The following is a 25,628-nucleotide window of genomic DNA, read 5'->3' on the forward strand; positions in this document are numbered from 1 at the left end:
ATAAACACTGCCCCCGCGAACACGCAACAAAGTGGGCGAGGCCACGTCGCAGTCATTACGAAAGAGCGAGAGCTGTTGCAGAACTACAAACTACGTTTGGCCATCTAACCAATCTAAGACCATTGCGTTTTTCGGAGGGATGGGCTTCACAGAAGCAGGAAGCAAACGAGCCGTTCAAAGGACAGTGGAGACAAAGGTGTGGAATAAAGGCAAAATATAAGAAAAATATGGCGTAAAAAAAAAAGAAGTATCAAGACATGTTATACTGTGCCCCATAAACACAACCAAGCCTAGAAAAAAAACACGGAACCACCGCTTTAAGTAATATTAATTTGAGTACTTATTCAAAAACGGTCAGTAATAAGTATCAAATAAATAAGTGTTTTTGTCAATATTGTTTGGTGTTATTGAAATTTACATTTACCGATTAAATTACATTTATTACTGTAAATATTGGTGTTTTATTGGTGTAAATCTTTTAGTTGTTTTATTACTAGTGTTTTTAATATCCCTAGTGAACAGTTTGTTTTTGTGGGTATATTAACCTAAGCTTTGTGGGTTTACTAGATTTAGCCTAGTTGGACATTTTTACAAATACACAATAAGAAGTCGCTGATGCAATAGGATGTTGTGATTGGTTGCCAGGGGGTTGCCATGCAGTCGCTAATGTGTTCTGGGTGGTTCTTGTTGCGATTTTTATATATGTTTGTTTGGAGGTTCAAGTTCTTATTTCCGAACACATGTACCTCTCCTTAAAGGGTTAGTTCACCCAAAAATGAAAATTCTGTCATTAATTACTCACCCTCATGTCGTTGGACACCCGTAAGACCTCCGTTCATATTCGGAACACAAATGAAGATATTTTAGTTGAAAGCTGATGGCTGAGAAAGGCTTCAGACAGGCCTCCATTGGCATTCAATACATTGACACTTCCAAGATCCATGAAAGGCACTTAAAACGTCGTTACAAAGTCTATCTCACCACAGTGGCTCTACAATAAGTTTACGATGCGACGACAATAGTTTTTGTGCGCAAAAAAAAATCAAAATAACACCTTTAACCAACTTCTCGACTTCCGTGTATGCCTCCACGACGCATGCGCGAGAATATGACGCAGCTCTGGCGTTCGGACATATGACCCAGAAGCGATTTGTTTACGAGCAGAGGAAGACGCGTGTGTCTAAGCTGTTGGATTCTACATTGATCGTGCTTTAGGTCTCGGCGTAGTTCTCAAAATGGGGTTAAACTGTGTATTTCATGGATTCCCGAACGCCGGCGCTACGTCATATTCTCGCGCATGCGTCGTGGAGGCACACACGGAAGTCGAGAACAAGTTGGTTAAAGGTGTTATTTTGATTTTTTTTTTGCGCACAAAAACTATTGTCGTCGCATCGTAAACTTATTGTAGAGCCACTGTGGTGAGAGACTTTGTAACGACGTTTTAAGTGCCTTTCATGGATCTTGGAAGTGTCAATGTACTGAATGCCAATGGAGGCCTGTCTGAAGCCTTTCTCAGCCATCAGCTTTCAACTAAAATATCTTCATTTGTGTTCCGAATATGAACGGAGGTCTTACGGGTGTCGAACGACATGAGGGTGAGTAATTAATGACAGGATTTTCATTTTTGAGTGAACTAACCCTATAAAAAGCTGAATGATTTAAAGGAACACTCCACTTTTTTTTTAAAATAGGCTCATTTTACAAGTCCCCTAGAGTTAAATAGTTGAGTTTTACCATTTTGAATCCATTCAGCCGATCTTTGTATCTGGCGGTAGCACTTTTAGCATAGCTTAGCATACATCATTGATTCTAAACAGTCCATTAGCATTTCATTCAAAAAATGACCAAATAAAATTTTTTTCTATTTAAAACTTGACTCTTCTACAGTTACATCGTGTGCTAAGACAAACTGAAAATGAAAAGTTGCGATTTTCTACACCTATATTGCTAGGAACTACGTTCTCATTCCTGCGTAAGTCGCGGATCTTCGTGGCCGTACCATGGCTGCAGCGGGGTAATGATTCGTTGGTATTCTGTGAAACATGGTGGTAGTATACACCTTTGACTTACTATCATAGCCCTTTACAACACACATAACCTTGGCTAATCACACAGGTAAATCCACAACACAATTTGTCGGCTGCAAGCCTGAAACTTTCTCTGTAACTACACAAACTTAGTGCCGGTCACATTGAAAGTTACTAGCTGGGGGCTACTTTCAGGCGCTGTAACATCATTGCGCTGCTGCAGCCATGGTACTGCCGCAAAGATCCGCGACTATTACGCAGGAATGAGAAAGTAGTTCACAGCCATATAGGTGTAGAAAATCGCAACTTTTAATTTTCAGTTGGTCTTAGCACACTATGTAACTGTAGAAGAGTCAATTTTTAAATAGGAAAAATATTGAAAGTGTCTTTGGTCATTTTTTAAATGAGATGCTAATGGACTGATCAGAATCAATGATATATGCTAAGCTATGCTAAAAGTGCTACCGCCAGATACAAAGATCGGCTGAATGGATTAAAAAATGGTAAAACTCAACTATTTAACTCTAGGGGACTTGTAAAATGAGCCTATTTTCAAAAAAAGCGGAGTGTTCATTTAAGGTTTTTTTCATATCTTCAACACAAACCATGTAGGACAAGGTATACTCCAAAGTTTAATATTTGGGGATAGGATTTTATTGACATTTGCTTGCCTTATCAATCATTAACTTTTTTAATCACATTTTGTTGTAGCTGTTTTGTATTCTGTTTTTTGTCTTTTGGCCTCTGTAGACATAGAGGCAGTAGCTGAGGCCACGCTCTGCACTTAGTTATTGTTTAATTGCTTGTTTAAATCGCTTTGACTAGCGTTAATACAGCACCGTGCTCCCATATATTTTATCAGGCTACCGATGTGTGTTTGTGGTGTCTCTACAGTGAGAAATCTCAGTAGGTGGTATTGCCTTCCCTAGACATTTTTAAACACCAGTTTGCGTTTCGTTCTCCAAAACATGCTTTTATCACAGTTTAGGATTAAGTATGTGGCCTTAGAACCAGGCGCAGTCTTAATTAACCCACTCAAATGGATGTCTGCTCTTCATTAACGAGCGACTTTGAAGTTTACTTGTTCGATTTGAATATTTCGGGTTTCGGAGGGCATTTTTTGGTGTCTGGAGACGACCACGAGGAAGTGCAGATCAGGACTTGTCTTTATTTGTTCTTTTATTTGTTAATAGCTGCTTGTGTGCGACATGTTTCTTCTAAACTACGTCAGTCGGATGTTTACTGGGTCAGCTCTTTGACAATGTCGTTCACGGGGCAGATGCTGTAAGCAGGTGATATCATGTTTGGAAATCTGTCAGGACCATTGTTCAGGAGTGTTAGGACATATGGAGTGGCGATGGATTATTTTCCTTTTACAGACTGAGCGTGATGGATGGATGAGCTGCACTGAATGGCTGAGGGCCGAGTTATCTCGCAGTTCCCTCAGCACCAATGCATTGACCTCTGTGGCCTGTCTGTTCCTCATTTCAACCCAGACGGGAGGTGGTGAGAGCTGACGGACTAAAGATGTAATGTCCTCCTCAGCAGACAGATAAACATGGACTGACTGTTAGTTTTGGAGATACTAGGTGAGAGCTGATGAGGTTGGACATATGCGGAAATGCTCAGTAAGGACTGTTCAGGTTTAATGGGACAAAACAAACAATTTTAAAAGAGCAATGTCAATATTTGTTCTCATTAGTAGATATTTAATGTCTATATGGATAGTTCATCAAAAATTTGTTTTAAAAACTATATGACTGACTTCTGTGAATCACAAAAGGAGACTTTAGGAATGTTTAGGAAAGGTGAATTGTTCGTTCCTAGCACGCTTTGCATATGGCTGGAGAGTAAATATTGGAATATTCGTGGGTGTTTTTTTTGTTGTTTTTTTTAAGTAAAGGGAAAGCCGTGTTAGTGTTTAATGCTCAGTTATGTTTGACATTTTAAAGAGTTTCTGTTATGTTGTTTTTGTGGTTACCACAGTGCTGAAGAGTATAGTTATTACTTTATGGTTAAGTTGTGGACAGCTGCATGTATTAAGACTGCAATGTAAATTGCTTCACTCAATCTGTAATAGCCGTGCTAATGTAATTTTTACTTGCACTGCACTAGATGTAGAAAGTCTTTTATGTGTTCCACATAAATTAATTTAAAACTCTCATTTGCTCACCCACTGATTTGAATATATTGAAATCTACTCAATATCATTAAGTTGATATAACTAAGAAAAGATTGTAACTAAAAAACATTGACTAAGTTCAACTAAAATGTTTAAAATGAAAATTGTGTAACCACTTTCCTTAAAGGGGCTATATGCGTTTTTCTGCAATTTAAACTCGCGACTGACACCTGTGGCCAAAAAATAGAACTGCTCTAATTTTCTGCTCGCTCTTGCAGCGGTGGTGACGTCACATCCGCAGACAGCGCGGGAAAAAACGACCCGCCAGAAAATAGGAAAAATAGGATACAGGCTTATAGGTTCACCCACTGTGAGCGGACAAGGTGTCAGTATGCTCATCAGGAGATGTTTGAGTCATAAATGGTCAAATAAAAAGGCTATTGTTACGTTTATTTTGGGGAAAAAGTTGCATATAGCCCCTTTAAAAATATTGAGTAAAACCAGAAAGCCATTTTTTTCAGTGTATATTCTCCTGAAGCCTGAATAGCTTTGTGAGAAGAAGGGACTGAAATGTTAGTCGTCATTCAAAATCTAGCTTGACAGTTGTTCTGACAATTTCACTTTCATTGTATGGAAAAGAGCAGCTTGCATATTCAACTATGAAAATCTATATTTGTGTTCCACAAAAAAGACAATGAGGGTGAGCAAAGGACAGAATTTACATTTTTGGGTGAACAATTCCTTGTTTCCTGATGTGATAATGAGATTTCACAAAGGGTGAGGCTCGCCAGATCAACGTCATAGAAATATAAATCAGACAATTGCAGAAATGTACTGTTGCTGTTATCGGTTGTGTCTGCTTAGGTCATTAAAATCTAAGTTACATGGAAGTGATACGAAGGTTTTAGCACTTTATTGCAGTTAGGATGCGGCGTAAGGGAGGTGGCTCGTCTCCACCCGGAGTCCCAGCATCTGTCAGATGATAGTATAATGGAACAGAAGCAGTTCTGCAGGAGAATGCCTTTATAAACAGCCTTTGAACCTCCCCACAAATAAAATAAACGTGCAACCTCCTCTTTCTGTCTGGAGCACACAGTGACGCATGGCTTCATTTGCCGAATTCTTCAGAGGCCGGCCACATTTGGCGGAGGTGGTCGTGTGGTAAGCTTGGTTACCAGCCCCCCCGTGCCGAGCATTTTGCCAAAACTCAATGAGTTGCAGTATAGATTCTTACTCCATCTCACCTGATGAGGCGACACACAATGTTTTTGTTTTTCATTTCTTCATTACCTTATTCTTTCTTTAATTGGTGGTGTTACTAACTAAGGCTCATATGTAGACTGATTGGTTTTTCTAAACCCCAGTATTAAAGGATGTTGTGTAATTCATCCCGCAAAGTTTGTGTTATGAATGATACCTGGTTGAAAAATGTGTGCAATTAAAAGTAATCAGACTTACTATTTTTGTCTGGCTGACATTGGCGAAAAAAGTGATATACTTTTATTGAAAAGGACCATGAAGCATTTCCAGATCACATCAGAAAGTGTGAAATTTTTCGTAGACTGTATGTAGACATAAGTCAAGAAATGAAAGAAAGGGAGAGAGAAAACAGGATATGGATAATATGGATGAATGCATCTCATTTTTAGCTTTTGTCCGCGCCACTCATGTAACACTCACTGGAAAAGCGAAGTCTGTTAAAATAACGAGGAATGAACTTTCTCTGTAGTAGACTTGTTTCTGTTTGCAATAGCCCTACTGTGCTGTAACATGGTGTGATATAGCCATGCTGGGTAATGCTGGTAAAACGATTACAATCTTGTTCACTGTTCTGCTCCCCACTCCGCTCGTATGCTCTCACTGCTCTGATAATAGTTTTTTAGGACTATACATTATTTTGATAATTGGTCAAAAAATAAATCCGTTGCATATAACTTAAGGAAGCATAATATATTTATATGTAATATTATTTTAATATATTTTCTGTCCAATTTTGGTGTTACTTTAAATATATATATATTTTTTGGCTTGTATTGGTTTTAAAATTCAGATTCAATAAAATTATTTAATTGAATTAAGTCTAATATTAATAAAAAAAAAAAAAACTAATTTAAAATAAGAAATTAATAATTAAAAGCAATTTTCTGTTTCGGTTTTCGTGACCAAGTGCATCCAGAATTTTTGGTTTTGGTCCAGAATTTTCATTTTGGTGCATCCCTAAAGGAAATGTATTGTTGCCCAAGTGATCTAGTCTGTATAGATCAATGTGATGGAGCGCATTACTACTAAGCCATTGCTTCAACTTTCTTTTCTTTTTATTATTATTTTAAATTTATTTTTATACAAATAAAATATATTTTATATTTTATTTTACAATTGTATATTATATTTTAAATTTAGAAATGTAAGAATTCCATAAAATAGTGATTTTTATTTAATATGATTATTTATACCTTTTAAAAATAATTGTATTTTATTCACTCTTGCTCACTTCAAAATGTTTCTGTGTTCCAGGGACGGGCGTATGCTGTTCGACTATCTGGCTGACAAGCATGGCGTAAGTACTTCTGCTGACTCTTCCACCCTTCTGAGGAGTTCTCATGACTCCTCTGTGAACCCAGTGTTGTTTTGGGGGGCCAACGGGAGGGGCGGCCATGAGCAGAGAGACATTAAATGACTTCCCAAAACCTTAAGTCATTTTCGGGGATTTTATGGCTTGCAGAAATTTCTGCGGACATTTACATTCTGTGGCGAATTGTTAAGAATAAACGGAACAGCTCGGGACCCGTGGGTATGGCCTCAAGAATGCTGGGGATTCTATATTTGACTTGACGGCACTCCCACCCCAGCATCCTGAGACTGACCTGAGGCCTGTCCTCAGTGCACCTTCACTGCACAGGCTACGACACGATCCTCGCCTTAACAACCCTCTCGTCGCCGCCCCCAGGAAGGCCCCTGTGGCCTTAACGACATCCGCACCAGGGCTCTAGTTTACTGTGACCACACAAACACACAGACATAAACTACACACACAATGAGCTCTCTGTTCTAAGACACTCTGGCAGCAAGTTTCTATCGAACTGTCCGTCAAACTGCTGGTCATCACCGTTAGATGAAATTGAGGGATTGTATTTTAGACGGATAATCTTGAGGTCACGTAGGTTCACATGTGAACAGTTTCCTGAAGAGCTATAATGGTGGACAAATACTTTGTCTTTACTCACTAGGAATGAATATACTACACAAAATACCAACCACAGTCAATCAGAACACATTTGATGTTTATAGTAGCTTATTTGATTTTTAAAGGAATAAACAGGTTGTGCCTTCTGCCTGGCAAGGTGCATGTTGACAAGTGGTTTTGAAAGCTTTGGGCAGGTTCCAATCGGAAGTGAGCAACCCTTTATCCCTACTCACTTGGAAGGGCAGAACATAACCATAAATGATTAAGTGACTTCCTTGAAGTGACCATTGCGTGTTCCCTTTTGTTAACGGAAATGTGGAAGGGCCCTTTGTGAAAGGATTCAGTTGTTCACTTTCGTTTGGGACGTTCCTACAAATTCGCCCTTTGTTTGAGGGGAAGATTTTTAGGGAATTATTTTGAAGATTTTCTTTCAAAGGGGGAATTCACTAAGAACTAATTGAGGCCAGTGATGCCATTGATTTGCATGTGCTAACATGCATTTTTTTTGTTATTTTTTTGTGATCAATTCAGTTCACATTTTTGAAAATACAACAAATCTATAATTATGGGTGTATAAAATGAAAGAAATTGATTATTTAAACTTATTTTTTGAAGTGTTAAAATAATTTAATTTGTCGTTGTTTTAGCAAGTATAAGGCTTATCGAGCATTTTCTTCATATGGCAGAAATGTAATGTCACTCTTCATTATCATTGTGCATAAATGCACATTTTGTGTGTACTGATAAAGTTTATCAGCTGACATTGAAAACTTACTTTGTGGTTTTGTTTAACTTCTGTCTTTCCTTGCAGTTCCGCCAGGAGTATTTGGACACCCTGTACCGATACGCCAAGTTCCAGTATGAGTGTGGGAACTACTCAGGTGCAGCGGAGTACCTCTATTTCTTCAGAGTCCTGGTATGTGTCTTACCACGCCCCTGTCTTTAACAGATGACAGAGTTGTGTTCTCTAGCATTCTCCTTTGGGACGTTCCCAGTGGGGCAATTTTCAAGAGCTTCTTTTCATCACGACACCCTTTCATTTTCTCCTTCGCAAATTGATGCCATTAAATGCATTCTTGTTTAATAAGTTCTTGTCTAATGGACAAACAGTTTTATTTTGATGGAGAGTTCCCCCGTGAGTGTTAATTGAGCCAGACGTTCGCCCTATTGAGAGTTTGAATTATTGTCTCTGCTTAATATGGTTTTGCTTTTTTAGTACGAGACTCTGCCAAATCCCGTGAGTTATGAGCATTACGCATGCACTTAACGTTGTTTTTCAAAATGACGTAGATGAAAAGTAGACATGGCTCGCTCACAGGTAGATTTTCTCAAATTAGAATCCAAATCCTTTTATCATGAAATATTGTAATTTGTTCATTGCTCCACAAAACAGGCAACTTTTTTTCTTGCACTTGAGGCAATCCGAAGAACTAAAAGCTCCTGATATATAATTACTTCTGAAAAGTGCCATCCCATGGCTTGTTAAATTCCTTGCATGTCTAGAGTGCTGAAAAGAACCTCTTCAAGGACTTGGTTAGGAGTTGTTTCAGGGCTGTGTTTAGTGGCAGGCTTCATAAGCTTATGGGTTTATGGGCAGTGCTGCTCCCCGTAGATGATTGGTGGGGATTTCGTGGCCTAATCACTCTTGGTTTGACAGGATTCCCCAGTTTTTGCAAGGGTTAAAGGTTACACAGCTTGCTCCATATAATCCCAAGACACACAAAAAAAAGGCTTTTCAACAGAAGATGACTAGAATTTGTGTTCTTCCAACAGTCAAACCATTTTGAGTCTTTTATTGAGCCAAAATCTTATTGGATAACACATTCACAATGCAGTTGAATAAAGCCCAAATCAGGGTTTTTTTTCCTCCTCATTTTTGAATTACATTGTGAAAAGCAAAAATCCCTTTGAAATCAGATCATTTCAGCTCTCATCTGGAAATAAATCAGATATGTTTTTTTTTTTTGTGACTTCAGGAAGTCAGGTTGCACACAATATTATTTATTAATAATAGTAAATATACATGGATCTATTATCATGCATTTTTATTATTATTAATTTTGTTGGCATGTATTATTTATGTATTTAATTTCTGTTCCCTGGTAAGATTTTTAAAAATAAATGCTTTTCAAAAAAGTAATTTGAGTTTTAAAGAATAGATTATAAGCACTTTAAGCTTTTTTTATCTTTAATTTTTCTTCATTTTTTGTACATTTATTTATTTAATTTTTCAGTGAGAAATCGTTTAGTATAGGATTTTCGCTTGCTGGTTAATTGTCACCTGATCATACACGTGTCTGACTACATTTTAAAAGGTTAAGTGAGCAACCTCACCAAAAAAATAAATAAATCTGAGTCCAGCATAGAATTGAACATTTTGTCTTGCAGTGTGAAACCTCACATCTTCCTCTAAGGTGCCTTTACCCTTTACCTTTTTTTTTAAACGTTGTCTGGATAAAGATCTAGGCGGTGATGCACCGAGGACCTTGGATTAAATAATTTTCACCAGTGGAATACTTTTGGAATCAGATAATACCAAAGAAGGTTTGTGGGGGAAGATAATTGCAGTTCACTGAGAGTACTGGCAGTATCCATGTTACACGTGCGTACTTCTTATTTCCTCTATAAACAAAGGGCTCATTGCTGGGGCTCTGGTGTTTGTGGCTTCTCTCCCACTGCCTGTAGAAATGAGTGAAAGATGAACTTATGGGGAAAAGCGGCCGGACGCTCAGAGCCCAGCGCAGTGCTGTCTAGCTAGTGGGGCGGGGGGCAAATGACGGCTGGGAACGAACAAATTGACCTGCTCCTTTCTCTCTGGCCGCAGTGTGTGGAGGTAGTCCAGTGTCTTAAAGAGAGGTGCCCATTGTCAACGCTGCCCTGGGCCAAGAGTGTTGCGAGAGGCTCCATGCCTGGCTAAGTTATCGGACCCCTTTTGCCGGCAAGCGTTTCTCACGTAACCACATAGCCTGCCTTCTCACATGGAATGCACTCCTGTTTCTTCAGACCAGCTCTCACGTATGATTCACTCAGCCTACATTGTTGTAAAAAAAAAAAAAGGCCAGACATTTGCCAAGCAATGCTGTGTCGCTGTGGCAACAAGTGACCGAAAAGAAACCCTTTATTTGATTTTAAATGATCTTGGTTTTAGCATTTCAGAGGTGTGATGAAGACTGTGTTGTTTAGATTTGCAACATGTTTCCCATTTGTGAATGATTTGCAGCGCCAGTCACGCTGTTTGTTTGTTTGTTTGTTGTGTCCCTGTGGTTTTCGTGGAAGCCGAGGGAAGGAACGGCCGACAAGCCTTGAATTACACCCTTCAGTTTTTGTCACCCTTTTTTGCATATTCATTAGTATAGATGCTTCAAGCAAATACTTAAAGGGATACTTGAGAATTCTGTCATTATTTTTCACCATCATGTCATTCCAAACATGTATGACATGTTTTCGTCCATAAAATTTGAAGTCGGTGGGGTCTAAAACAACACTGGACCCAATAGACTTTCATTGTATGGACAAAGACAATGAAACATTTCAAAAAATTTTGGCTGCATTTATTTGATCAAATATACAGTAATATTTTGAAATATTAATACAATTTAAAATAACTTTAAAAACAAATTTAAAAAATTAATATAAAAAAAAAATGTATGTCTGTGATGGCAACTTTCAGAAGCCATTACTCCAGTCTTCAATGTCACATGATCCTTCAGAAATCATATGCTGATTTGATTCTCAAGAAACATTTCTTAGCAGTGTTGAAAACATCTGCTTAATATTTTTGAAATTGAATATTTTACCGTCACTTGATGATTATTACTTTTTTTTTAGAAAAAGTATTTCTTTCTTAAAAAAAATTAATAAATACTGACCCAAACTTTGAATGGTAGTGTATCTTTTGTGTTCTACGGGGGGGGGGATGGGGGACAAACCGGTTTGGAACAATATGAGGTTGAGTAAATGACAGAATTTTTATTTTTGGCAAACTATTCCTTGTCTAAGTGTGCAAGAGAGCCTTGTGAACATGCATGTTAGGTTTTCTTCAATGTTTTAATTTTTAGGATAAGATGAAATACAATAGTCTACTCGTCCTAGTAAAACCACATCAAGCGTTTTGAGTAGATTAGACTGTTCACACAGCAACCAGCCTTGTTTATGCTGTCACTGCTCAATCTAAATAAACGGAAATAGCTTCCAGAAATTCTCTCCCTGTGCATGTTTTGAAGTATTTAAATTGTTATTCTTTCATTTCAAAATGAAGATAATTCTCAGATAAAATGCTTTGTAACGCAATACCTTCTATTTCCATCAAGAGTGAGAAGGCGCTTGGAATAGCCATGATGTAAAAATGGTTATAGTGGAGCTTTCTCATCGAATACCTGCCCCTTTTTCTTTTCTTATTTACCATTTATCCACCCCTTTTCAAGCTGGACCTCCCATCTCCTTGGATGGCTCCTAGCATGGGAGATGTCAGGCTCTAGAACTCCTCTAGCGTGGGAAACCCAGCCATTTAACGAAGGAAGCCAGGCTTGCAAAATCCAGACCCGAGGTCCTGTTACAGTGAGGGCCCGGTGCGAAAAGAGCAACTTATTCATATCATCTGTTAATGCAGGGATTGGATGTTGAGAATAAAGATTGAGTGTCCCGTCGGATCCCCAGCACAGTAAATTTATTGTTGCTGGTCAGTCAGTGAAAATGTGCCCATTTCGGGAGGCAATGGAAACTCAAGGTAACTTGTGGAAAAACCCAGGTATTGAAACTATTCTTGCATGGCCAGTGCTGAAAGCCAGTCAGTGTGCAGAAAGCTGCCATAATGACATGGAGCGTCGCCAAATGTAGCAGGCAGGGACTTCCAGGAAAAAAAAACAAAAAACAAACACTTTTAGAAATGAAACGCTGACCTTTATATTGGCAGCAGGGTTGGCTTTTTCCCCGGCTGTCCCTCCGAGCTGATCTCTCAAAGTTTTTGGGCTTTGACTGTTGTTTAGACGCATCCAACTTGGGGATTTTGATGAAAGTGCTCCATTGTTGCAAGCAGATGGATAATTGCATCTGTACTGTATGGATTTAAAAACTGTTCCATACTACTGTGTGTGACTAAGCAAATATACCTGTAGATTTTATCCTGCCATAAATCTAGAGAGCATTTATTTTAGGGCTGGATTAAAAATGTAAATTTCTCAATATTAACTGATTCTTATTTTGATGAACAGACATCGATTCATAAATCCCAAGAATCGATTTTTAGTCTTGATGAATAAACAGAACTTTGTAGCATGCCTCCCATCCAAATTAATCACAGTAAACTTTGTGGTTTGTTACCTTTGATATCAAAAAAAGTCTCAGTTATTAAGTTCTGTAATTTTTATTAAGAAATCAAACAATAAATACTGTTTTGGCAATAGCACCTCAGTTCAAGTGAAGCGGCAGCACAGAGCATGTGAACCGATCACCTCTTTCTCTTTATTATTAGTTAAAGTAACGAATGAAACATGAATGTACATCAGAAGGTATGTTGAAAGATACGGTACAACTTAACGAAATGCGCATCGTCTCATGTAATCGCTCAGTGTTTCAACTGTGGAAAGGCGTCAATAAAACAGCTTGTAAACAATGTCACAATGTTACATTTACCTCAGAAAAGCCATTCAAAACTAGAAAAAAATAACTCTGGAGAGGAGCATTTTGCTAAATATATACCACTATATTTGCTTATTCATTGTTATTTAATATTTAATAAATATTCATTCAATATTTAATGTCATGTTTTTATGGCAGAAACGCAGATTTTATAGCAGAAACTTAATTGTCATTTAAAAATTATTATAACTTCCTTTATGTATATAATTAAATTATACGTAGCCAGTACAAATCAGTTAATTTTAACCTTTTAATATTAAATTACCAACTGGGCTTCCCTGTAAAGGTTTACTGCATTAAAAATATTTTGTAACATAATAAATGTCTTCAGTTTTGTAAAAAAAAAATTTCTTACTGAGCCCAAACTTTTGAAAGTAATGTTACAAAAGCTCTCCATTTCAGATAAATGCTTTTCTTTTGAACTTCTTATTCGTCGAAGAATCTTGAAGGAAAACATATGTTTTCAACATAATAAGGAATGTTTATTTAGCAGCAAATTGGCATATTAGAGTGATTTCTGAAGGATCATGTGACACTGAAGACTGGAGTAATAATGCTGAAAATTCAGCTTTGCCATCACCGGAATAAATTACATTTTAAAATGTATTCAAACAGAAAACAATTGTTTTAAATTGTAATATTTCACAATATTACTGTTTTTGTTGTATTTTTGATTAAATAAATGCAGTCTGGGTGAGCATAAGAGACTTCTGTCAAAAACATAGAAAAAATCGTACCGATCCCAAACTTTTGAACGGCAGTGCACGTGAGGAGCGGTATGTCCGTCCAATCAGATTTCAGTGTTTGCATGGCTCCTTTTAACATCCAGACCCTGACTTCCTGGTTGTCTGCATGCTGTTACGTCTGTCATAGGTCATTTTCTTACACGCTGATCAGTCTAATCACTCCATTTCCCATGAGCCTTTGGCTATAGCTCTTCCCCCTTTTTTCATGAATCACACTGAGATGCTTCAGCAGCTCGCTAATCTGCAACACATTACCTCCTCCCTTTGTTTGTTTTTGTTTTTAGTCATAATTTAAAGCTTATGTTCCTTTGAAGCTGATTGTCTCTGCAGAGATGCACCATGTAAAATCTTGTTCATATTTCCATACAAGAAGCTGAGCGACTATCTTCCAGGGGTTTCATAACTTGATTCCGCAGGATGTTTTTCTTTTGCGCCAAATGTTCAGGAGATTATCACAATTACTAGTTAATCAATTTATCTAAACATTATTTTCAAGGGCCTGTTTCTGTTTAACAAGACTTGTGTTATTGGCTTCTGCCGTCAAAGGATTTTAGTCAAGGTAGACGTGACAGAACCTCAAGACAGTACAGCCTTTTGAACATATTGTCTGTGTATATGTGAATTAAATACATTAAATCATTACTTGTCCTGCAAAGACCTACTCAAATGGTTTTCATTAACTTTGCAACCACATAACTATCCATCCTCACCCAGTGTTTGTGTTTAGTTAGTTCTTTGATTTGATTAGTTGAGTTTCTTTACCTAATGTCTGGACCTCATTCTCTCACTCCTCCACGAACAGACATTTTGATTAGTGTCCCGCCACTCCGGTCCTGTCCACATCTCGGGGCTGATCAAAGCTTGCAGACATGTGTTAGGGCCAGTAACAGAGGCTGTAGCGGTAGCAGCACACATCATTAAAGACCCTCACTGAAGGAAAAGGCAATGCACTAAGGTCATCGCAAGTTCATATGAACTTCAGGGAGCTTTTTGTTCCCCATTTGTGCTTGATGATGCTCCACACCAGATACTAGAAAGAATGACTATGTTAATAGAAATGTACATTTGAAGGACTTTGTGCTTGTAAATTTTGAAGAAAAAAAAAACCCAACCTGTGTTGGTGATTTGAAGCCACTTTCATCTCTTGACGTGACCCTCCTTTCCCTCAAGATAGCACTTGACCCCAGGCTAGTTAAAGAGCACTTGTTTAACTTGCGTAATTATTTCCCAGCAATATCACGGACAAGTTGGCCTTTAACCTTTTAGCCCTTGTCTGAGGACCTCTTCGACCCAACCCTTGTCAAAAAAAACGCTTAAAAAAAAAATCATTATGGGTCATTGACAAATGGCTTTTTAAAGATCTTTTCAAAGCTGATGTTATGCATTTTATTTGTCATGAACAATGTGTTTAAACCAATTTCAGTACATAGAAGTGTTTAAATCCATTTTTTGACTTGTGTCAGGGGGTACAACCAAATAGCTGTATGTATATACTGTAGTTGTACCACCTGACATGGAAAGTGTACCACACACATACCCACACACAAAATTAGCTGTTTTCACCAGTATTTGAGACAGATCTACAAACCTTTTCACTCTGCCACAGGGATCAGTTGGGTCTTCTGGAAGATTCATTATCATGTTTACAGTTATTACCTTGTCAATTCATAATAAAGGGCAATGTTTTGTAGTTGTGACACCCTGACATTTGAGATTATACAAATTGCTGGACAGAAGTTTTTCAATTAACTCAACAGCTTTAGAATTACTGATATTTATAAAATGATGCCTTTAGTATTCAAATTTATTTTTTATTATCAGACATTTTGGGGGTTTAAGATAACAAAACAAAATGTATATTATTATTGTATTTAAATGTACTAAAATTTATTAAAAACTAAATGTGTTTTATAGAATAAAGTAATATGTTATGAATATGAATTTATCAAATTATTTTAAAAGGAAATGCACTTGGAGACAAATATGCACGTCGTGGCATTGACCCTTATTCAGATTTATTGAATAGAAATTTTACATGAATCATTAGAAATTATCAGAGTAAAATTGTTATACATTTATTAGGTCATTCCTATCTTTACAAAACAGAACAATTTTATTTATTTACTTTTACCTCAGATGTTCTTAAGGAGAAGGGTTGGTGTGTGGTGCAGCGGTGACTGTCACAAAAATACAGCAAATGAAGTTTTATAAAAAGCTAAATAGTCTTTCAGGATCCATTTCTTTTTCCCCTACGAGCCCAATTCCCGAAGATGACATAATTTAATCCGTTTATCCACTGTAAATAAATAAAGAAGTTACTCCACCGAGCAGCTTTGCCAAGAGAGCTTAACTTTTAGTTGTGGGAAATGGCAGATGTCAGAAATACAATATTTAGAAAGTGGAAAGAGACCAAGACTGCCACCCTACCAGAGTAATTTTATGGGCAGTGAGTTGATTTCATTGTCTACTCCTGTTTACAGTGGTTCAATGCATTTTTCTATGTTTGTGTGTGTTTGTGCAGGTCCCCGCCACAGACAGAAATGCGCTGAACTCTCTGTGGGGCAAACTGGCCTCAGAGATCCTGATGCAGAACTGGGAAGCTGCCATGGAGGACCTCACCCGCCTGAGAGAGACTATCGATAACAATGTAATGCCCCGCCACTCAGAATTCAATACCGCACTCGGATTCCCTTACATAGGCCGTAATATTGACCGACTTGCATTTGAGCATAGCACCGCTGCTGTTGCCGTTCCTCCCCTCTTCTCCATCTCCTCGATTCCTTCTCACCACAACTCACAAGTCAAGCAAAACCTTAATTGCTGTGTTATGTCGGTGCAGCTTGATTTTTAATTGGAGGAATTGAGCTGGGAAAGAAGGGTTTGGCTTTGGGAGAAGTATGAGTAAATAAAAAATTAAAGTCTTTGGACATTTGTACATTTCTATTCTGAACTTTGATTTGAACTGAGTCTGGAAGGCAGTGGAAGCCAAGTGTTGGTTTTTTGGAGTCAGAAGTTCATCTTGTTATGATCAAGTCGGGATCAAGACAAATGACCTTTTAAAGGGATAGTTCAGCCAAAAATGAACATTTTATCATTTACTCATGTTATTCATTATTCTTTTGTTGGGAATGTATTTGTATTCCACTCTTATGTCAAAACATTTATTTGAATTTTCTATATATCTATTTAGAATCCTGAAAAAAAAATAGCATGGTTCCACAAAAATATTAAGCAGTACAACTGTTTTCAACATTGACAATAATAATACATGTTTCTTAAGCACCAAATCAGCATATTAGAATGATTTCTGAAGGATCATGTGACATCACAGGAATAAATTACATTTTAAAATATATTAAAATAGAAAAGTTATTTTCAATTTTAATGTTTCCCAATATTACTGTTTTACTATATTTGTTATAAAAAAAATGGAAAAATTTTCCATGGAAAAAGAACATCATAAAGGTTTGTAACAACATGAGGCTTAGTTAAATTGCAATTTGGGGTTGAACTATCCCTTGTCAATGATTTTTAACACCCTTTCCCCTCTACTTTTGTTATATCTCTACAGACGGTAAGTTCTCCTCTCCAGTCTCTCCAGCAAAGGACTTGGCTGATCCACTGGTCTCTCTTCGTGTTCTTCAACCATCCCAAAGGGAGAGACAACATCATTGAGCTTTTCCTCTACCAGCCACAGTAAGCACCTTCTACAGCTGCTCGTTTTCCATCTGGGATTTGGTTTTGCTTTGGTTTGACTAATAAAAACGGATGAGGTAGGAAGAGAGCACGGGTCCAGGTTGGAAAGCCCACCACAGTCCGCAAACGAAACTGCTGATGCTGGGCGCACCAGCCAGCCGCTCACAGACCCACGACCCCAGCGGTCAGCGCGAAAATGAGTCTGGCAGCACGGACGAATGCTGACAATGGCAAATGGGCTGCTTAACTCACGGGTTCAATGTTTTAAGCTTATTAAAGCGAAGTTGTCGATCCTGGACAAGCATGTTGATCTTCGTTCAATCATTTTCAAAAAAGTTTCCAAATGGGAAAAAAAAATCCCCTACCAGGTTTGAATAATCCATGAGGAAAAAGTAATAGTTTGTGGTCATGTGGGACTTTTTGTTGCAGACTAGTCAAGGTCTTAACACATTAAAGGGTAACAAGGTTCAGTCTTTTTGTGTGCACTTGAGTACAAAGAAGCTTCAAGGGACTGCTAGCTTTTTTTTTAAGTGGGCTTACACCTGGTGCCTAAAGTAGGAAACTTGATCTGCTAAATAATTGTACATTCCATCTATTTTAAGGCCTCACTTTCCCCCTAATGCACTGTTTTGGAGCCTAATGCCTATACACTATTCAAAGACAAACTGATCTTCTGCCTCAAAGATGTTGTTTTCCATCGGTTTCCACCAGCATGGATGATTAAGGGTGACCAGATCAATAATTAGTCATTAAAACTAGTGCTGTCAAACGATTAAAATATTTAATCGCGATTAATCGCATTAGTGTCATAGTTAACTCACAATTAATCGCACATTTTTATTTATTCTAAATGTCCCTTGATTTCTTTTTGTCCCATTATTTTTTCTTATTTTAATGCTCTTATCAACATAGAAAAGTGGATCGGCTTGCTTTGTTCAAATGTTTGTTTTATTGAAAACAACATTGGCATACTTTAGTGTTCGATTTCACACCAACATTCTCACTTGGAGCAAATAATCTCACACAATGTAACACTGCCCATCAATAAAAGGGTGAAACAAATACTTTGTTGCACAAACAGCCCCTTCAACAGCCCTTTCTAAGGGATCAAAACAGGGTGATACAAAATAAAATTACAAAGTGCACATGCAAGGTAAACTAGGACTCCGCCTATAGTGCAGTTAAACCAGGGGTCGCCAACTAGCGGACTCCGGTCCGAATCCGGACCGCGAAGCCTTTTGACGTAATGAAACGGTTAACGTTGCAATGCTCAGTTACTACGTTCAGACCCAGACGCGCGGTCAAGCATGCAGTGAAGAAGAGACTGATGGTGCGCTCACACCGGACGCGAATGACGCGACATGCACGCCGCTTAATCCGCGCCGCAGAATGTCTATTTGCGTCTTTGCATTGACTTAAATCACTCGCGCAAAACGCTTCATTCGCGTCTGGTGTGAATGCACCATCAGAGCAGAAAGCAGCGCTCAAGACAAGCACTTTTAGTTGAAGACCCCTGAGTTAAACCATGGCTTAATACGTTTCTCATTTCGGCGTCTCACGCTTGCCATCCACGTCTAATCTTTTAATGGCCCAAACAAGTGTGGGCAGCCGCAGCGTGCCTGATGTTTTGTTTCCGGTCTAGCTACATCCGGAGTGGTGTTGTAGTTTTTCTAACGTTACTAGTTGTTGCAACAGCATGAGAAAAAACTACAAAGTTTGTTAGACCAAAAAGAACGTTAATCTCGCGATAAAAAAATTGACGCCGTTAAAATAGGTTTGCGTTAACGTCGTTAATAACGCGTTTAACTGACAGCACTAATTAAAACCTGACCATAGCGGGTGAAAAGACAGATTGAGATGGCTTATTGCACTGTCGCTAGCTGGAAAACCGTATTTAGGTTTGGCTTTTTCTTTGGCCCTAAAAAAACAGTACATAACTGTCATGAACAATGACCTGTGGCCGTGAACCTAGAGTGAATTTTCGACCTGCCTTTGAGACAATCGGCTGGCTTAACAGCAGCCCTTTGGACGTAGGTGCTCGTTATACAAGAACATTCATTATGCTTCATTAAAACCTCTCCAAAAAGGTACTTCTAATTTGCGGTTGGGCTCGTCAGATCAGAGGTCTTTTAATGCTGGCAGCGTTCTTTTCACTTTTCGTTTTTGTGTTGTTCTCTCACCTCTTCTGCCTTCAGCTTTTATTTGCAGAGCTGTGGCCACGTAGAGCAATCAGACCCCATAAATCTGAATCCCAGTGTAATTTACTGCATTAGATACACTGCGTTTTATGTACCAAAACAGTATTGCGCACTTGGAGGGTAGATACATTGTCATGTTTTTGTTGGAAAGCCGAATCGGAGTCTGTTTTTGACCCTGTGAAAAGACCTTTTGTTTTCTGTTCTTCTCTTTGTTATTCTTGAAGTTTTGTTGACAATTAGGCTGACATCAGCCTGTGGCATTTAGGTTCAGTTCATAGTTGTTTGGCTGTCGTTCAGGACGGGGTACGATTCAGTGCTCTCGGCCTGATGATCGTTCATGATGTAGTCGTGCCATCAAGCAGACGGCCAAAACAAAAACCGAAATTTTAAGTGCAGGAAAAACGATACCAAAGATAGGCTATCATATAATACTTTCCAACCAAGTCCAAGGGCAGTTCGAGAAAGAATATTGTCACAAGATGACCTATGATGTAGGTGCAAACAGGAAAGCTAATACCACCGAAACACTATCCCGGCCAGCGCTAGAGTGGATTCAGAGTTTCACTTGATTTACCTCTAATTCCCCTCCTCCCTTCAGATGCATCATGAAATTGGAACTGCACCACTGTTCCTTCCTTTGATTCGTTTCTACCTTTTTCTCTCCCTACTCTCTCAGACCCGCCAAATTAGGGCTGCAACGGCTAAGAGCCTCCACCAGTGAAGCCACTTTAAAGGTCCTGTTCTTCGTGATCCCATTTTTCAAACTTTAGTTAGTGTGTAATGTTGCTGTTAGAGCATATATAATACCTGTAAAATTATAAAGCTCAAAGTTCAATGCCAAGCGAGATATTTTATTTAACAGAAGTTCCCTTTCAAAGCCTACAGCGAACGGCCGGTTGGGACTACATCCATGTACATCCTGCTTTAATTACGTCAGTAGAGCAGTTTGTCGACTAACCTCCGCCCACAAGAGTATGCGAAAAAGGGGGCGTGGTCTTGTTGCTCCCGCGTGGATAAGAGGAAGTGTTGCGTTCGGTTGCGTTTGTATAGTTTGTTTGTCGCCATGTCGTCGAGACGCTGTTATTTTCATCCCGGAGTCAAGTCACCTTTGTTTGGCTTTCCCAGGGACGCTGTACTTAGAGATCATTGAGCGCATGCATCCCCGTTATGGTGAGAGGCGTGACCTTTCCGGTAACGTGTGCTCTGCGTGCGCTAAGCTGCTGTTGAATCACAACACGGGAACCGCTGGCACAATCAGAACTCCTTACGTGTTTCTAAAGGAGGGACTTCATAGAACAGGGAAATCTTTCAAGCCGTTTTGAGGACAGTGAAAACAGCAGTATACAGATAAGTAAATTGTGTGAAAAATACTGTGTTTTTTTACACGCGAAACATGAACACGTGTTATATTGCACACTGTAAACACAATCAAAGCTTCAAAAAAACACAAAGCAGGACCTTTAAAGTATTAAAATGCATTTCTTGTTTATTGTGCATTAATTATGAAACCGTTGTAAAATATTACGATTTCAAAAACATGCTGTTCTATTGAACTTTCATCATCATTTTCAAACATTTTTTTTGTATTATAATTTAACACATTTATTATATTGAACAATTTTATGACCAAATTAAAAAAAATAATAATTTTAAATATTTATAGTTGTTGTTGTTTTTTTTATACATGAAATAGACTAAAATAATAATCTTTTTATCGTTTATTGTCAATAACATGAAAATAATTATCTGCTAATTGGTATCAGCCAGAATTTTAATAATGGTGCATTTTTGGTTAAAATGCTCCAACAGGAAAGTGCATTCAGAGACTAAACGGGAGCATAACATGACCCAGGCCAAACTCGAACACGGGTCAACAACACAATCAAAACCATAATCCATTATCAAAGTAGTTTTTAGTTGCAGCCCAATCCTAAATCCCTACCTCCCTGAGGAGAATGTGACGCACTCAAACTGAACTACTACTACTTCCTGTTTTGCCCTTTTCCTTGCAAAGTCATTTAGCAACCGATTAAGCCGTATCATGGCTTTGGTCGTTGCTGTCGGGCTCTGTTAGATAATGCTTTTTTTTTTTGTTTATGTGCGAAGCCCAGATATGGCATCATGACTCATGTGAGCGGTCTGGCCATCGGAGCCTCCCTGGGAGAGCGAGTAGGTGTAAGTTAATCAGGAACACAGCATGAAGTGTTGTGGTTTGCCATGAAGTCAGACAACTACAAAGGGAGGAGACCGAAGGCTGCGCCAACTTGGATCACACGCCGCCGAAGCCCGCTGCTGTTTTTAGCTCCAACATCACAAGTGCCACAGGCCCCCTTGTCCCTTTAATTGTTTCGGCTAATTAAACCATCCGGCAGCCCTCCTCCTTTTCCTCCATGTGACATGTGTTTCTCCGTGCTGATCCGTAAGGGAGCTCTAGGGCCTGGCCAAGGCAGAGCAGCTCCACTTCCTCCTTGAAATTTAATTTGGTCCTCATACGGGGGATGAGGAGGATGGGGTCAAAGATGTTCGCACAGATACCGCAGGCGCAGAGGCCGTCCTCCAAATTGACTCGAAATGTTAAGTGCACTTTAACAGGAGCTCTTAGCCCTATGACAAGGCATCTGTTGTATGTTTTTTTTTTTTGCCGTCCATATAAGAAAGCTCTACTCGGTAGAGAGGAAACTTTGTCTTGGGTTGTAATAGTAGTGCCATGTAGCTTTCATTCTCGCTGAAGACCACAGCTAGTTGACCTGTGGCTGAAAAACAAGTCCCTGGTGGATAGTGTTTCACTGCTCTGCTGGCCTGTAGCTGGTGATCCATGTCTAGAAAGGGACTTTTCCTTTTCCCTTCCCTCCACAGTGGGACCAATGAACAGAGGTGCTTTCAACACGGTCTGACTCTTGTTCTTTTGTTTAACGAGAATCTGCAAGTTCACTATATGAGAATAGGGAAACTGTTTTCACTGCAAAAATGTCCAATAAGAACGATAAACTATCAGTGTCCAACCTCGACAAATTACATCTTGAGACTGTAGAGATGATAGTTGTCCTTCAAGCTTGTGACTGTTGTTGTTGTTGTTGTTTTTGTTTGCAGGTACCTAAATGCTATTCAGACCATGTGCCCACACATACTGCGCTATCTGACCACAGCTGTCATCACCAACAAGGACGTCCGCAAGCGTAGGCAGGTGCTAAAGGATCTGGTGAAAGTCATCCAGCAGGTATCAGACAGGACTTTTTGTTTTTTTATTTATGTCATGGTTTGCTATGTCCTTCAGACAATTTGTATTCTTTTATTGCATTATTATTGAACAATATTTATAAAATATGAAGTAATGGTATTAAATTAATATGATTACATTTATAAGGCATTCATGTTTAATTCAATAGTTGTAGTGATGCGCCATTAAAAACTTATCAAATAAATTATTATTGTGTATATATAAATATAAAAATATATATTATAAATGTTTTAGACATTATATTAAAATCAAATGTTTATACTAGGACTGTCAGTTGAATTTAAAAATGTAATTAAAGAATTAAAGAAATTGTGACCCTGGACCATAAAACCAGTCATAAGGGCCATTTTTTCACCTGAAAGCGGAGTAAATAAGGTTGCTGATTTGTTAGGATTGGACAATATTTGGCCAAGATGCAACTATTTAAAAATCTGGAATTTGAGTGTGCAAAAAAAAATCTAAATATTGAGAAAATCCCCTTTTTAATTTGTCAAAATCAAGCGGCAACCTCCTGCAGTTTCTCTTGAAGCCAATACGGAAGTGGCTTAAACTGCAATTCATTGACTGGCCACTAGGGACAGAATCTCATTGAGCCCCATGTTAAAATGCCCAACTTTACAGCAGAAAAACAAAAAACGTTTACAGCCTGGTACAAATTGTGGTTTTGGTCTATATATCTAATTTTGCCCTTCATAACATCTGTGAGGGGGGTGAATTTTTTTATAACTCATTCGTTTACATTATATAAAGCCTTAAAGTTCTGCATAATTAAGGGTGTGACCACTTTGAGTGACAGGTGGATAGCCATTTATCTGCTGTCTGTTAGTCATCGCGTCACCTCAGCTCCACCCACCCAAGAGGGAGCCTCTTTGTCCATTTTCTATTATCCGGGAGTGACGCGCGATGACAACAGCCAGCTCGACCCTACATTGCGCTTCAAAACTGCTCTTCAGAATCCTATTGGTGACGTCACGGACACTACGTCCATATCTTTTTACAGTCTATGGTCCAAATTAAGTGCTTAGCAACGCATATTTTACATTTTTGATATATATTTATGGTAGTGTATTTACAAAATATCTTCATGGAACATGATCATTACTTAATATCCTAGTGATTTTTGGCATAAAAGAAAAATCGATAATTTTGACCCATACAATGTATTGTTGGCTATTGCCACAAATAAAAATAAAAAGATTCAAAAGAAAAATATTGCAGATACATTTATGAACACATGATTATTGGTCTGTGTGTCTAGATTTAAAACAAAAGCAAAGTTAGTCTTTTTCAGTTGTATTCATGCTCCTTTGTGTGTATCCTCAGTCTTATTAAATTCTAAGCCTTTTGTCCTTTTAAATTCTGTGTGAGCAAACCTATTTGTCAAGTGCTCTGGTGGTCTTCCTGCAATCATCCACACTGGCCTTGCAAGTACTGAAAGATGTTTTCAATAAGAGGTTACCCATCACAGATAAATAATGCTTTCTCTCTCTTTTAAATAAGAGCGTATTTTTATATGAATTTAATACATCTAGAACATTGCAGGGAATCTTATACCTCGCTGCGTCCGTGGAAATGAATGAATGAACGAGCGGTGTATATTGGCCTGAAAATAAAAGCTCTGTTTATCTACGTGCCTCCTCAGGCCGTGTGAGTCTTGAACCCATTAGATTTGATGAATGGTGCTGGACAGTCTGATTGTAGTGTTCTGATGTCTGTGTCCAACAACAGTAGCTTCTTCAGAGATCAATGGCACTGAAATCCAAATAAGTGCATCCCGCAGCCTTTGCGTAATCACTTAAACATGTGTCCTGAGGTGCTCACCATACTCCCTGCACAAGTTTCTCCTCTCATGGTTGCTCAAGCATCTATGGTATTTAGATCCAGGGAAGACCCAAAGACTATCACATATCCAAATGAGACTCATCCCATCAGGTCCTCTGCTAAAGGGATTGTACTGTACTAAGTCTTTCAGCTCATGGCTGTTTATAGACATGGCACATTAAGCAGAGGTTGTGCTCATTATTAAATACAACCAGGCAGGGATACGTAGTTCAGCCAAAAATAAAAGTGAAAAATCTGCTCACCCTAATATTGTTTGAAACCAGTAAGATTTTCTTTCTACTATGGAACAAAAAAGAAGATATTGTGCAGAATGTAAAGGCTATGGTTTTCCATATACACCAAAAATGAATAGTTGTGAATGGAAGTTGCTAATTTAGATATTTTAACTTTTTAAGTGGTTATATTATGTTAATTACAATTTATTATTATTTAGCCACATATTAGTGTTTCCATCCAGCATTTTTATGTGGTATCCCAAAATCTGAATTTATATGTGGTTGAAAAACCAGGCTGCTGTCAGGGACAGAAAAAGTGTCATAAAAGTAGTCCATATGACTTGTGCACTGTTTTCAAGTTTTCTCAAGGACAGTTTTACTATTGAAAAATGTTCTCATTAAATCGGCCATACATGACTTGATTTCTTGACTGTAGGCAAATTAACTGTCAGCTTGTGCCAATTAAGAAAATAGATGCAACCGTTTGGCGACAGCCGTGTTTGTAACCACAAGATGAAAGCAGCAGTAATTTTGTGCTTGAACAGCTGATATCAGTTCTGCTTGTAATGTAAAACTTTATTTGTTAATAAAACAGACAAATTTATAATGAAAAACACACCCCAGTTTGAGAACCAATGGTTGAAGTTTATTTCTTGTGTGAACTTTCCCTTAAAGACCTCCTGTGGTGCAAAATCAATGTTTATATGAAAATGATGTTTATAT

General features: G+C 38.3%; 1 protein-coding gene across 1 annotated transcript in view; it reads left to right on the forward strand.

The window, feature by feature from the left end:
* The window catches only part of eif3ea (eukaryotic translation initiation factor 3, subunit E, a), a 51,122-nt gene that overhangs the window by 8,452 nt on the left and 17,042 nt on the right, over positions 1-25,628 (forward strand). The window contains exons 4-8 of the mRNA XM_079836565.1: positions 6,664-6,706; positions 8,145-8,249; positions 16,238-16,363; positions 17,288-17,412; positions 22,701-22,827. Of these exons, the coding sequence (XP_079692691.1) occupies positions 6,664-6,706; positions 8,145-8,249; positions 16,238-16,363; positions 17,288-17,412; positions 22,701-22,827 (526 nt within the window). The remainder of the gene's footprint in view (positions 1-6,663; positions 6,707-8,144; positions 8,250-16,237; positions 16,364-17,287; positions 17,413-22,700; positions 22,828-25,628) is intronic.

Source organism: Gobio gobio (genome assembly GCF_949357685.1).
Source record: "Gobio gobio genome assembly, chromosome: 15".
Taxonomy (NCBI): Eukaryota; Metazoa; Chordata; class Actinopteri; order Cypriniformes; family Gobionidae; genus Gobio; species Gobio gobio.